At 39.4% G+C, this 15,225-nt stretch overlaps 1 protein-coding gene across 2 annotated transcripts in view; it reads right to left on the bottom strand.

Annotated features, from left to right (window-relative positions):
- The window catches only part of SPATS1 (spermatogenesis associated serine rich 1), a 24,598-nt gene extending 9,373 nt beyond the window's left edge, over positions 1–15,225 (bottom strand). The window contains exons 1-4 of one of the 2 annotated variants that reach the window (XM_072642320.1): positions 15,054–15,225; positions 10,528–10,675; positions 3,865–3,983; positions 2,229–2,384 (exon numbers count right to left, since the gene is read on the bottom strand). In XM_072642320.1, the coding sequence (XP_072498421.1) occupies positions 2,229–2,384; positions 3,865–3,983; positions 10,528–10,675; positions 15,054–15,099 (469 nt within the window). In that variant the 5' untranslated portion in view covers positions 15,100–15,225. The remainder of the gene's footprint in view (positions 1–2,228; positions 2,385–3,864; positions 3,984–10,527; positions 10,676–15,053) is intronic. The other variant, XM_072642319.1, reaches the window with a different exon arrangement.

The following is a 15,225-nucleotide window of genomic DNA, read 5'->3' as shown; positions in this document are numbered from 1 at the left end:
AGTAAAAATATGTCTCTACATATGTGCTGTGATTTCCAAGTTGAAAGTAATCCATACTGAGCCTGATTTTCTCCTTCATATAAAAGGGTAATGTTCCAGTAGAACACCAACAGGTCTATAATGGAATTTATCTTCTCCTCCTCTATGACCTACTCCTGCTCCCATCTTCCCTACTTCCGTTATAGCACAGCTATTATCTAGTTCACCCAATCTCAAAACCTCAGGGTCATCCCCTTCCTAATGTGATAAATTCACCAAGTCTCACCAATTTTATCTCTGCAAATCTCTTGCATATGTCCTCTCCTTTATTGTTTTTTTAAGACATCATTTTATAGCTAAAACTTTAGTACTTTTATGATCTTCAAGGCATTTAATAAATTTTATCTCATTTTATCCTCACAACAATCCTGGAAGGTAAGTGCTATAATTATCTCTATTTTACAATTGAGGAAACTGAGGCAAGGTGACTTGCCAGGGTCACATAGCTACGAAGTATATGAGGTTGGATTTGAACTCATATCTTTTTAAACCCAAGTCCATGACCCCCCCTTTCTAATTTCATCAGCCCAAGTGAGAAATTTTCTGTAAAGCAGATTGATTGTTGCCTTCAGTGCAATGTATGGTACCACAAAGTTAACCAAAGTAATAGAGCCTTAAGAGTCAGAACTTGAACTGAGGTCTTCCTGACTCTGAGGTCAGCTCCACTAGACCATGTTGCCTCTCCTTCCCTTCCCTAGATGCACCTAACTGGTCATCCTGCCACTTGCTTCCCTTCCTGGCCCTGTCCATTTCAAACATGGCTGCAAGATTAATCTTCCTGCACAATTAGTTCTCACTATGTTCTTCCCTCCAGCTCCTTATTGCTCCCTATTGCCTACCAAACTCCATGTTGGTAGTCAAAGATCTCCACAAATTGGCCTCACCCTACCTTTCTAGCATTGTCTTCCATGTACACAGTCATTTTTATATTATTTTCCCCCATTAGACTATGAGCTCTTTGAGGGCAGGAACTATCCTTTGCCTTTGTTTGCATCTCAAGTACTTAGCATAGAATCTTGCAAAAAACAAAAAATAGGTGCTTAATAAATGCTTACTGACTGATTACTAACCTTCATTCAATTCCAGAGAACCTGGACTAATCATCATTTGTCGTGTCTTGACTCATGCCATTCTTATATCTGGAACCCCCCCATCTCTGCCCTTTAAAATTCTCCCCATCTTTCAGGGCCCAGTCCCTCATCACTTTTTTGTTTGTATATCTTTTAAGCATTTATGTCATTCCACTTTATATTATACTGATTTGTATACATACCTTACCTTCTTTACTAGACTATAAACTCCTTGAGATCAGGAGTTCTGTCTTCTGTTCATGTCTCTCTTGGCATCTAGCATAGCCCTTTGTATACAATAGAAGTTTATTAAATTGAAATGCTCTGATATTTGTCCTTTTCTTGATGGAAGGAGGTGGGAAAGAGGGAAAATAGATTTTTTTCTTCATTAAAAAAATAAAATTTCATTGAGAAATAATTGAATTACATTGATTTGCAATGCCTTCCTACATGAAGCAGTATTGGGCTGGGAAGTAACATCCTCTGACCTTTTAGCACATTGATAGTTCAGTACATCAAGGAGTTCAGATTTCATCCGCAGATAGTCATCCCACTGACAGAAGCTTAAAGCCTCCTATTACTCAGTGGACTGTCTTTAAGAGTTATTATGACCCCAGAATGCATCCCTCACCCCTCACCCCCACCCCATGGCCAACTGGGTGATGAGCCTACCCAGACTTAGCTATGCTTGCCATGATATGACAGACACACAGCCCAACATCACTCAGTCAATCCACCATAGTGGAAAGAACCCTGGCCTTGGACTAGGACTCAGAAAGACCCAAGTTCTAATCCTGCCTCAGACACTTACTAATTATATGGCCCTAGTCAATTCCTTGAATCTCAGCTGTGGTTTTCCCTTCTGTCAAAATGAAGATAAAGAGCACCTATCTCACGGGAATATTGTGAGGATCAAATGAGATAGGATACGTAAAATGCCTTGAAAACCTGAAAGCTATTATTTTCAACATGCCTATACTAAAAGTCTTTCCAGTTTGGTAGAACTTGCCAAAGCTTAACATTGCCTTCCAGGATCTTCCTCCAGACTTACATAGAAGTTTTCATTGGAGGAGGAGACTGAAGAACTGAGAAAAAGGGGAGTGTGGGGGAGAGAATTACCATATTTTTTTCTCCCGAAGCATTTGTCCAATGTTATCTCTGTTGAACATCTCTGGTATGCACGAAAGACACCACTGAAATGACACTTCTTTCCCTTATGATAGGTATGAAGATGCCCATGTCTTGGATAAAAACTCCATTCTGCATCCTTTTGATCTTCAGAAAGACATAAGAAAATTCAGCTATAAGCAGTGCTTAGGATATCATTAAACAAAAAAGAAAAATTTTCAAGAACTTTACTTGAGTGGGCATTCTTGACTGTGTTCAGTAATTTATACAGCTTTAGTAAGGAAGGTGATTACTTTCTTTGTCCTTCTCTCAGATCCTTATAAGCTTTAAGGCACAGGGAGGGAGGGAGGGGGAAGTTTGTTTCAGTTTTTGCATCTGTAAATAATTGCAATATAAAGACAAAACATCTTTTAAAAGAAGGAGAGAAAGAAAGAGGTAGGGAGAAAGGAAGGAAAAGAAAGAGAAGAAGGAGGAGGAGGAGGAATGGAAAGCCAAAATCTTTTTTTTTCCTTCTCACTTCAGACCAGCTACATGGCATGAAGGGATGCTCTGGAGTGGCAAAGGAAGCTGGGAACTCATCCCATATCAGGAGTTCTTAACCCGGGGATAGATTTCAGGGGGTCCAGGAACTAGGATGGGGAAAATAACATTTTATTGTAATTTTATTTTAAGTATTTATATCTTATGCTTATATCAATCTGGGAGGGAGAAATTCTCAAAGTTTCTGGCCAGAACCCAAAATATTGCTATTAAGCCATCTTTTGTCTCAATTCTTACCTAGCCCTGAGTCACTGACAGAGCACCGATTCAGACAAAGTAAGGCCTGGGAAAGACTTTGAGTTAGAAAGGCCACTGCACCCAGATCCATCTATAGACTCTGGAGGAAACAGTGAGGCTAATGATTCTGCCTCACTTAAATCCAATTCATTCAGAAGTCAAGACGTCATCCTTGTGATATCATTGATCCTTCTCAAGAAAGAAGAGTGAACAACAATATGTATAATATTTATTTTTACATAAGCTTATAAAAATGTGTTTTATATTGTACATATAAATACATAAGTGTATTTTTATATTAGATTTCCATATTTATATGTAAGTCTATTTGGCTCATTTACCTATAAATATGGGTATTTATATAAATATGTAAATTCACATAATATGTTGATATAAATTTATATATTACATGCCAATATTATATAAATTTATCTTTGTGTGTGGATATTACATAAATTGATGTTTATATATGATATTGCATATGACATACACATTTGTATTTAAATGTTATATACTTAAATCATGTATAAATTATTTATTTCAGCATAATTAGTTTTCTTTGTGATCCTATGTGTTTTGTTTAATAATTTTAAAAGCGTTCTTCTGGCTTTACCAGAGGGGCCCATGACACAAAAAAAGTTAAGACCCTCTGTAATTAGTGCCAGGGCTGCTCAGTGACATTTTTCCTTTGTCTTGTTTGGGGTTTTTTCTGAGGGATGGCGTTAGAAGGGGAGAGCATCAGGAAGGCTACACAGAAGAAATCCACCATGTGCCCTGCACTGGAGCTCCTCCCACAGTGTACTTTTCCAGGGACTTTCAGGGCACAGGCCCAGTCTCTGACTGCACTCACCAAGCAGGATGATTTCCTTTGAATATTCATTCTCTCTGACTTTTGTTACCAGACCATCATCAGTGGCTTGCATGGAAGGCGATGGGTGGGGCTGCAGCTTGGCATCAGCGGCAGGATGACTACAAGCGAAGCAGAAAGGATTCTGATCTGATTTGTGCTGGGACTGATTGGGAGGCGGTGAGCTCTAATGGGAAATAAACTAGAGCTAATGAATTCATTCCCTACTTAAGTGCCTGTCCCTGTGACTGGAGTAAGGTCAAACTCTACCACTTAGGAATTCACAGTTACATGATAATAAGAAGTACTCACATCTCTATGGCACTTCAAGTTTATAAGGTGCCCTTTCCCTAAGCCAACAACCCTTGGGGAAGAACTTTGTACATATACTTACTTAAATGTATATAATATTATATTATAATAATATAATAAATATAAATCATGCATACATTTATATAACAATATAACAAATATAGACATTGTATCCATTTATATAATGTCATATGTAAATTATGTAAAATTATAAGATAATATAAATATTCTATAAATTTGTGCCACACATTATAATATATGATATAATGTGTATATTTATATATTATATTATTATATAATATAAATGTATATATTGCATAAGCCTGTATTATTCAATAAAGTTCTGCTTGTGTATACATATTATATAATGATATACAATTATGCATGAAAATTATAGAATTACACAATATAAAACATTGTCCAGAACTCTTGCTAGGTTACCTTTGGATCCATTGCTTAACCTCTCTTACCTTCAGTTTCCCCAAAATGGAGTTTGAATAACTAATTCCACCTAATTCACAGGGTCCATTCTGAGGATTAAATTAGACAATGGATACAAAAGTGAGATGTGACAGCAAAATTAATTTAAAAAAAAAAAGATGAGCTATTTTCACTCATTTCATCAAGTATCTATTGAATGCCTATATGTACTGTCAGTTATTTCTACCTCCCTAGCCTCCTTTCCTCTCCTCTGACACTACCACTGCCCTGGGGCAGTCTCTCATCACCTCTTATCTGGACTTTTGCAATACTTGGTTAGGTGGTCTACCTGTCTCAAGTCTCTCCCCACTCCAGTCCATCCTCAACTCCACTGCCAAATTAATTTTCCTCTAGTGACCATCTATGTGTGTCTCTGTCTCTCTGTTGCTTAATTTTCTCATGTATGAAATGAATGTGTTAAACTAATTGATCTCTAAATTTCCTTCTACCTGTAAATCCCATCATCCTTTTATTATCACAGCATATGCTTTGGCAGACAGGAAATAAGGCAGGTGTTACTAAATCCAGAACTAACACAGATTAAACGATTTGGTTAAAACCTTGATCAATATTATCTTCTGATTTTAAGAAAATCAGAAGGAATGCATAAACTTCTAACTTGCCTAACTTTTTAAAATCGTGATCCTTTTACTTAAGAACCAAGCCTCCCTTATTCAATTCTAGCCTTCCAAAAAAAAAAAGGAGAGCCGTAAGCAGGGTGAGGCAGTCAGGACTATGCCCGGGACTCTAATAATATCTATGTGCCAAGCACTGTGCCATCTCATTGGATCCTCCCAATGACCCTGGAAAGTAGGTGATGTTCTCATCTCCATTTTACAGTTGAGGAAACTAAGGCAAACAGAGATTAAGTGTTAAAATTAATCCCAGGGTCACACAACTAATGTCTGAAGCCAGGCTTGATCTCCAGTCTTCCTGACTCCAGGCCCAGCACTCTATCTACCTGCAATATCAAGCTGCCTAATTTGAAAAGCACAAAAATATATTACACCTAGAAGCACCATAGTAATTTCCCTTTCCCTCATTCAAATGAATTTATTTTAATTACTCCATTTATTGTTTTTTTACATCATCAATTACAAAATTAATTTCAGGTTGGGTTTCCTACTGGCTCTCCCAAAAGAATCTCCCTAAGGAAGTGTCCATGAGTTTTTTCCTAATGAAAACAGAATACTTATTTGCAGATGTCACTAATTTAGCTATTTAACTAAGTTTGCACATGTGAGCTAGCCTGGTTTAGTAGACTTAAAGTTAGAGACAGTTAGCTCTCACCCTTCTCTCTGAGAAAAATTTTCCAAATAAACATTTCCCTTTAACGGGAAGTACATTATTTGGCAATATCAAAACCATCCAGGTGGAAACTATCACAGTCAATATTGGTTTGGCTTTCTCTGATTCTTCCCACTACAAATGGTCCCATCTTCATCTCATCTCCTAATATTTTGCCCTCTTCTCATGAATTTATTACATTCTATGTATCACAGTTATTTGTCTACATGGCTCATCATTACCTTCTACTAGATTTAGTTTTATTTAGCTTTGTGTTGTGCCTCCCTCCCCACCCAACTGAGAGTGCTTTAGCACAATTTGACACAACCTATTTAGGGAGTATTACTAATCATTCACAAAAAAATCTGTTGAATTAGTTAATGTTTGCATGAATGAGGAAACCTTAGAAATCACTTAGTCCAACTGCCTCATTTTATAGTTGAGAAAAATGAGTAAGATGACTTGTCTAAGGTCACATAGCCATTTGGAAGAGGTAACATGTCAACTCTGTTCACTTCAATAATAATTTACTTAAATAATAATTTATTAATAAGAGCTAGCATTTATATAGCACTTGAAGGTGTTCAAAGTACTTCACTACGTTAACTGATTTGATCCTCACAACAACCTAGCAAAGTAGGTGCTATTATTTTATAGATGAGGAAACTGAGGGTAAGTGACTTGCCCAGGATCATACAGCCAGTAAGATTCTACAGCAGGATGTTAACTCAGGTTTTCTTTTTTTCCTGCCAAAAAAAGGTTTTATTTTGAAAAGCACTTAAAAGACACTGAGGAACGAGGCATCAGACTTCACATTAGCAGGTTTCAAAATTCACATTCTCTCCACTCAGAGCTAGTTACCTTTACTAGACTTTAAATTCAGGTTTTCTTGACTATAAGTCCAGCATTATCCACTATATCACCTAGCTGACTCCACATTCAATATGTGTGGTATTACACTCAGTGTTAGACAAGATTTTTTTTTAAATGATAAATGACCCAGTCCCCACAAGAGCTGAAAGGCAGCAAAGTGTGAACCCCATGGAGGAAAGTTCATGATGGCCCTGGTATTGATGATTTCTACCCCCCACCCCCACCCTGGACCCTTCCCATCTCCATGGATATAAGAGTAGCATTAGGACACTTAATCTGATTCTAGTTTTTGAGAGTTAGGGTGTGGGAAGATGATCCAATCCCTGAGTATTTGTGAAAAAATTGTGAGTCCTGTTGAGTGTCATTATGGAAGCTGGGTGATTAAGAAGGGCAAAGAACACCCACCAAGTGTAGACTCTTGAGGTTTTGTCCTTGTCCTTGAATGTGGCTAATATTCTGGGATAGTGAGTCAGTGTCTTTCTCAAAAAATACTAACCAATTAGTCTTGAGGCAGAGAAAGAAAGAAAAGTTAAGTTCAAAGGAGAGCATGAATGAGTGCTGAGATAGAATGGGAGAGCAGATCCCTACTTGCTTTTCAGTACTTTAGGTCCAGGTTTCTCAATGGTTCTTGGATAATCAAAGCCAGCACTGGAGCTGGCAAAGGTCATCATACTCCTGTGAGCCTTCAAGACCAAAGAGAGTTTGTGCTTTGGGTCGCAGAGCCAATCCCCATGGGAGGGACCACAGCATTTTCATGGGCTGGAGGACAATCTGCCCTGGACAGATTTGATATCTGAGATGATACTTTCTGAGCCCTGTAGTTTCCAGAGGAAACAGAGAATGCTCAGGGAGAAGCCAGGTGATCCAGAGCTTGGTGAGTACTTGAGAGTAATGTTTATCTAGCCCCTGACAATCAACAATACATTCCACCCTCAGTATTCTTCAAGGCCATTATTTCCTCCCTGGTTTCACTTTCCTCCCTTCTCATACCTTGACCCTAGTCAGGGATGTGCTCATAAATGTTTAACAACTGGCTCTCCAAAACCATACCACAATAAAATAAGTTCATTCTGCATTATTAACATTGTCTCCAACACTGTCTTAATTCTACCAGGGTGGGGATACCTGCAGCCTCAACGTCTTGGGTCCTTGGGTGCAGCCTTTTGACTGAGTCCAATTTTACCAAACAAATCCTTTTATTAAGAGGATTTGTTCTGTGAAGTTTGGATTCAAATTAAATCTCAAAGTGCTATAGAAATAGTCTAGACTCTAGACAATCAATAAAACAATCAATCAGGTATTGATTTGTAAATTTGCTGATTTCTGAGGTGTAAAATGCTCACACTGAGAATTTACCAGAGTTGGCGCTCAGTTCACCCTGCACCCAGATGAACTTTACCCATATTACCCCACTTATTGACAACACAATCATCTTCATGGATAGGAAAGTAGCATCAAGAGACATGCCCCTGATTGTTGCTTTTGAGAGTTAGAGTGAGTATGGGAAGTTAGTTAAACCCCTGTGACACTGTACCTTCTCCTCCTACCTCCCTGCCTTCTTTTCTGACTCTTTCCCACTAATTTTGGCCTTTCTTCTTGCTCCTTTCCTGCTCCTTCTCTCTATGTTCTGTCTTCTAAAGGGCTCATCTACTCTCATAGCTTCAACTACATGCAGAGAGTTTAAATATATTTAAGATACATATATTAAGGATTAAAATACCTTCAATTTCCTCAACTCTAAGATGGGGAACATAATGCTTGCTTATACTAGATCAGGCCTGAGCAACATATGGCCCACAGGCTGCTTGTGGCCTGCCAAAAGATTTTGGGTGGCCTTTGAAAAATGTAGAGGATATAAAAGAAAGTAAAGATGTAACAAGTGCTTTGTCAGTGCCCCACTTGACCCACCTTCCACCAGTCACTATTGTGCCCATCGTGGAACTTGGCAAGTGGGTTGCCACTGTACAGTTTCTCCTGTTTGTCAAGTGACCCACAGCAACCAACCACTGTCAAGTCTGTCTCTAGTCTGGGAGGAGCGAGACACGTATCTTTTCATTGTTTTTGGTCATTACTGGCATTGAACGGGGACAAAGTGAGTGCAGCAAAATAATTTTTTAACTTTAATGTGATTTCATGATAAATAAAAATCTTAAGTAATAAGTAATAATTAATTGATATTAATTGAAATTTCCCTTTGTAAATGTGGTTCATTTGCAAAATAATTTAATCTTTAATGCTACCTTTACTTGAAAAGAGGGCCACTAAAAACCTAGCTGGGACCCAAAAAAGTTTAGCCTGTTTTAATTCTGGCCCCTACCTACTGCCAAGTTGTACAGGTCTGTTCTGGGTGTTGCAGTGGATAGAGAGCTGAGTCTGGAGTAAGGAAGATCTAATTTCAAATCTGGCCTCAGACACTTCCTAGCTGTATGACCCTGGGCTATTCACTTCACCCTGCTTGCTTCTGTTTCCTCATCTGTAAAGTGAGCTGGAGAAGGAAATGACAAGCCATTCCAGTATCTTTGCCAAAAAAAAAAAAAATCCCAAATGGGGTCACTCAGAGTCAGACACAACTGAAACAACTGAACAACAATGCTTATGCTACCTAAGTCACAGAGATGTTGTGAGGAAGGTGTTCTGTAAATCTCTAAATTCTATAGAAATAGGGTATTACTATGTAAAGGCAGGGGTGTGCTGGAGCCAATTTGAACTGGATCAACCAGTTCAGTTTTCAGTATGAGGATTTATATTGCAGAAATTGGCAAATAGTACAAATCGGGGTTTGATTTCTTTTTTTGTTGATTATCTCAACTTAAGAAAGTGATGGAAAAATATTAATAATGCATATTAAACTTAAAAGTGTTGTAAGGTTAAAGTAAGCTTGATGGTGGATGGGGGGAAGAGTTAAAGATCTTCCCCACCCCATTAATAGGTCTCAGACACCTTTTGTTAATTTCTAATGAGACACAAGGTCAGGAGGGTCCTGCCCTCCAGCTCTGAAAAGAGTATATATGCTATGAGGTGAGGTTTTACTTTGGGCTTTATTTTTTGGAAGAAGGTTTGTATGCCAGATGAGACTCTGGGCAGCTGTTTTAAGAAGCCCCCCAGCTTTGAAAGCCCAGATGTTGGTGCTTCTCTCTCTGATAATGATGTATGTAACGTCCATGGTCAGACAGTTGGAAGCCCTGTCTGTCGATCTTTCTGTTTGTAATTCCTGTTTGTATTTTCTCTGAAGTTGAGGGTGCTGACTTTTCCCCTTGAACTAAGTGAATGATATGTGTGCTTGATTAAAGTAGATTGATGACCCCTCAAAAGTTGTTTTCCTTTTAGAAAAACAGAGCTAAGAACCTGTACAGCAGGCCCTCCTGTCCATGCCAGGGTCCTTGCTGATACAAGTGTGTAGTGGGTACACTTTCCTCTCCAAGAGCCAGCTGTTAAATATTTGCCAGCCTATCTTTGTATGAATATGAGCTGTTTAGGCTTTTAGTTCTATTAGGCTAAAATGGTTCATAGATCTTTATCATAGTTAAGAAAGTGATGGGGAAAATGTTAATAATGCATATTAAAATTAAAAGTATGTGGTGGGTACATTTTTCCCCAAGAGCCAGTTGTTAAACATTTAACAGCCTACCTTTGCATATATATGAGTTGTGTAGGCTATTAGGCTAAAATAGCTATTAAGCTAAAATTGTTCATAGATCTTTATCAGACTCTTACTCAGTAGGAGCATCTCTTTTGAGGTGAAACAGAAGACAGCAGGGACAAGCATCACATTCAGCAGCCGACGAAGAAACAGGAAGTGGATGGACAGCTACTGCACTAGGGCCTTGTTCCTGAGGCTCCAGACTGCCTTTGCCGTTGATACCTGCCACAACATATTTCTAATCTTTTAATTACATTTTCAAAAACAGTATTCTATTTAGTATTGGAAGCACAACTAATGTGTAAAGGGTCAAGATCTAATTACAAAATATATTTTGCCTTTCCTTCTTTTCCTTCCACTAAACCACTTCTCAAAAGAGCAGCCTACACTGCCTCTGGATAGTGTAATAGATCGAATGCTGGGATTTCAGAGTCAGGAAGACCTGAGTTCAAATCCAGACTCAGTAGATGTGTGACTTTGGGCAAGTCACTTAGCATCTCTGTCTCAGTTTCCTCATCTATAAGATGGGAATAATAGTAACACTGACCTCACAAAATTGTTGTGAGATTCAAATATAAACATATATGTATGTTTGTTTATGTTATATGCACACATTTTTGTTGGGTTGTTTCAAATGTGTTTGACTACCTGTGACCCCATTTGGGGTTTTCTTGGCAAAGATACTGGAGTGGTTTGCCATTTCCTTATCTGGCTCATTTTACAGATGAGGAAACTGAGGCAAACAGGGTGAAGTGACTTGCCCAGGGTCACACAACTAGTAAGTGTCTGGAGCTGGATTTGAACTCAGGTGTTCCTGACCCCAGACCCAGTGCACCACCTATCTGCCCATGCATACATTTGCCTCTTTATTTTTATATATATTTTATCTTTATATATTATATAATCATATCCATATATTAAAAATCATTATATAAATCACTCAGTAAACCTTAAAGCACATATAAATGTTATCTATCATTACCATTATCACAGTCTCCACTTTGATTTCCCATGATTCTTCCATTCCTTTCCCCTCCCCCCAGTATCTATACTGGAGGGGCTCTCTCCAGAATTACAGACCTCCTCATGGGGAAATCTCAGTCTTGAACTCTCCACTCTGATACCTATCTTCTTTGATTTTTTTTCTTTCTTAAATAAAAAAGTGCACTTCTATCATGTCCCCCTCCCCACCCTCTTGTAACAAATACTGCCTTAACTTCTGCAGCTCTACACCTTCTCTTCCTATGTCTCTGCCTTCTTTTCTGACTCTTTTACTCACTTCTCTTCCTCCTCTTACGCCCTAACTTTGGTCTTTCTTCAAACTCCTTTCCTGGTTCTCTTTTCTCTATGTTCTGTCCTCTAATGGGCTCATCCACTCTCATGGTTCCTACTCTATGTAGATGGTTTAAGTGTATTTAAGAAAAGACTGTTCATGAGAGGTGGCATTGTGTACTGAGAATCAGAAAGACCTGGGTTCAGCTGAGGCAGAACTCACTTGAGCTCTCAATGCCCCAGGCAACTTTCTAAGGCTGTAAATTGTAGATAAGTTGCCATATGCATTCACAAATGGAGTTTCCTTGCTGGGTACCCCATATATCAATGAAATCATAGTTCTAGACCCCCCAAAAAAGTGTTTCTAGTGGCAATGTAGTAGAAAGATGACCTCGAGTCAGGTCCTTACTACCTGCTACCCATGTGATCATGATCAAGTCACACAGCATCTCTAAGCCTCAGTTTTTTCCTTTATAAAATTTTACTTCCAACGTCTTTCCAGTTCTAAATGACTATTACTCTATACCAGCTCTATATCTCTCCCCCAAACTCCAATACCAAATCCAAGATTCACATGTAGTCTTTGTAAAATGGACTGATGGTGGGGAGGAAGGATGGAGGGGCGAAAAGCTGGTAGATCAGTTAGAAAGCTTCTGCAATAGTACAAATGACAGGCAATGGGGGCTTCTTAGAATAATGACAATGGGTGTGGAAATGAAAGAATGAAATCAAAGTCACAGAATTTAAAAGTGAAAGAAACCATCAAGTCCACCACACTCATTTGACAGATGAGGAAAATGAGACACAGATGAAGTGAATTGTCAAGGGTCACATAGCTATTATCTGAGACAGGAACCCAAGTCTTCCTGACCCTGAGTCCAGTGCCCTGTGTATCAAAAGAGATGCTAAGACTGGTTTGGGGTGTGTGTGTGTGTGTGTGTGTGTGTGTGTGTGTGTGTGTGTGTGTGTGTGTGTGTGTGTGTGTGTGATTCTTAGTGACTTAGAAATGGATGCTATCACTGACAGAATTAGGAAGGTCAAGAGTGGCAGTTGATTGGGGTGGAGGGGATGAGCAGGATATGTGAGGAAAATAGCAAATTACTCCAATATCTTTACTAAGAAAACCCCATGGACAGTATGGTCCACAGGGTCATGAAGAGTTGGAAAGGACTGAACAATAACAGAGGTGTGTAACTAGGGCAGGGAACAGGGAGTTTGGTTTTAGAGAGAAGGGGTTTTAGTCAAAAACAGGACATTCAGATGCAGAGGTGCAGGTTGTAGCCGGAGAGGCAAACAAGAAAGAGATCAGGACTTGCAATTTAGATGTGGGATTCATCCCCCTCCACATAAAGGGGCTAGGTTATGAAAGCAAATGTCATTTCTGAGGGTTTGAGCAAAATGAAAGAGGACTGAAGACACAACCTTTGCTATGACATACTTAGGTATCCAATTTGACTTTGTCTTTTTGGAACTGGGTCTTCCTATCTCACTCATGCTAGAAGTGCATCCCCATTGGTATCATGAACTCATGGACCTGATTCTCTTGGGGGCTTACCATACTGGTGCTAACTTAGTACAGACACTTAACTGTCTTAGTCCTACTGCAACTCAGAACTCTTGAGCTCAAGAGATCCACAAGCTTCAGCCTTCCCCAAGTGGAAGGTATTATATGTGTGTGTGTGCATATATGTGTGTGCACATATATGTGTGTGTGCATATATGTATGTCTGTGTTATATATGTGCATGCGTATGTGTATATTTGTGTTATATGTGTGTGCATATATATGTGTGTGTGTGTGTGTGTGTGTGTGTATATATACCATCACTCCCGATTCAATTTCTTTAAAAAATTTTTTTTATTAAGCACTTTCTGAGTAAAGAGAAGGTAAAGATAACATAAAGCCCTGTTCTCAAGGAACTGAACATCTTATGTGCAGAAGGACTATAGATGCTCTTGCTTCAGTTTTCCCAACTAAGAAGAATGACATCTCATACCTACCTCCTCCCCATCTCTCTCAGGCTGCTGCCAGATTGAATAAATATAAGCCAAAGTGACTAGATTCCAACCTTTCAACCCTAGATCTTGCAGAGCTAAAGCCAATCATTCAATTTGCCCTCTCCGCCGATCAATAATGCAACATAAATGCTACCCTGGGGAGATTCGAATCGATTAACTAATCAACAAGCATTTATTAAGTACCTACTCTATATCTGTCACTATGCTTCTAAAAATACTGATGTTCCAGAAGTGAGACAGTCTGCATCTTTATTCCATTGCACCTTGCATTCCATTCCATTGATAAATGTTCACAGATAAATCAATACAGGCTGAAATAAATACACAGTGAAGAAGGCAGATGGAAACACTGGGGAAACAGGAAAGGCCTCCTACAGGAGGAAGTCTTTGAGCTGAGCCTTAAATGGAGCTGGTGGTTTGAAGAACAGGTGACATGGGAGAGCATTAGAGGAATGGGAAAGAGCCTGGGCAAAGACAGAAAGGCAAGGGAGAGTGTGAGCTGAGGACAGCAAATAGCACAATTTTTCTGGATCACAGAATATGAGGGAGAATAATGAGCAATCATCCTGGAAAGAAAGACCACCAGCAGATTCCTGAACAGGGGAGTGACACGATTATGTTCAGTCATATCTGAATCTTCGTAACCACATGGACCATAGCTCACCTGTCCTATCCATAGGGTTTTTTTGGCAAAGATTTTGGAGTGGTTTGCCATTTCCTTGTCCAGTGGGTTAAGGCAAATAGAGGATAAATGATTTCCCCAGGGTTACACAGCTAGTAAGTGTCTGAAGCTGGATTTGAACTCAGGTCTTCCTGACTTCAGGCCCAACACTCTAACCACTAAGCTACCTACCTGCCTCCAAGGTCACACAGCTAGTTAGCGTTTGAGGCTGGATTTGAACCAGTTCTTCTTGATTCTGGGTCCAGCCTTTCTATCCACTGAGCCATCTAGCTGCCTTGGGGACTTGACTAGACTTATGCCAAATATCCATTTGGCAGCTCTATGGAGGATGGATTAACAGGGAGAGAAGTCTCTCCATTGGAGCCCATACCTCACCTTCTTAGGCCTATCTGACAGGAACTTCCTCTTCATTCTCAAGAGGTTAGAAATGCACCCCCATGTATCCCTTACTTCCCTTAATAACCAGTTATGGATCTACTATCAATGAACGAATCAGCCAATAAAGATTTATTGACAATGTACTAAATGTACTAAATGCTGGAGTCCACATTAACCTATTGCTGACCTGTTCCCTAACACCCCTCATCCCCAACCAAGACCCCCAAATTCTCCTTCATAGTTTTCCTACCATTCTCCTTCTCCCCCTCCACAATGGCTGATCCATTGGACTCCATCACTTCATGGGGTCCGTGGAATCAGGGGACCCAGAGCTGCAATTGGTAAAATGCTCAGCCAGCCCAGCTTGAGGCTTGGAGGAAGGTGGAGAACCTCCGGGAAAGCAAACGACTTTCACATTCCCC

Source organism: Notamacropus eugenii, chromosome 2, assembly GCF_028372415.1.
Source record: "Notamacropus eugenii isolate mMacEug1 chromosome 2, mMacEug1.pri_v2, whole genome shotgun sequence".
Classification (NCBI taxonomy): domain Eukaryota; kingdom Metazoa; phylum Chordata; class Mammalia; order Diprotodontia; family Macropodidae; genus Notamacropus; species Notamacropus eugenii.
This window is presented reverse-complemented; position numbering and strand designations above follow the sequence as displayed.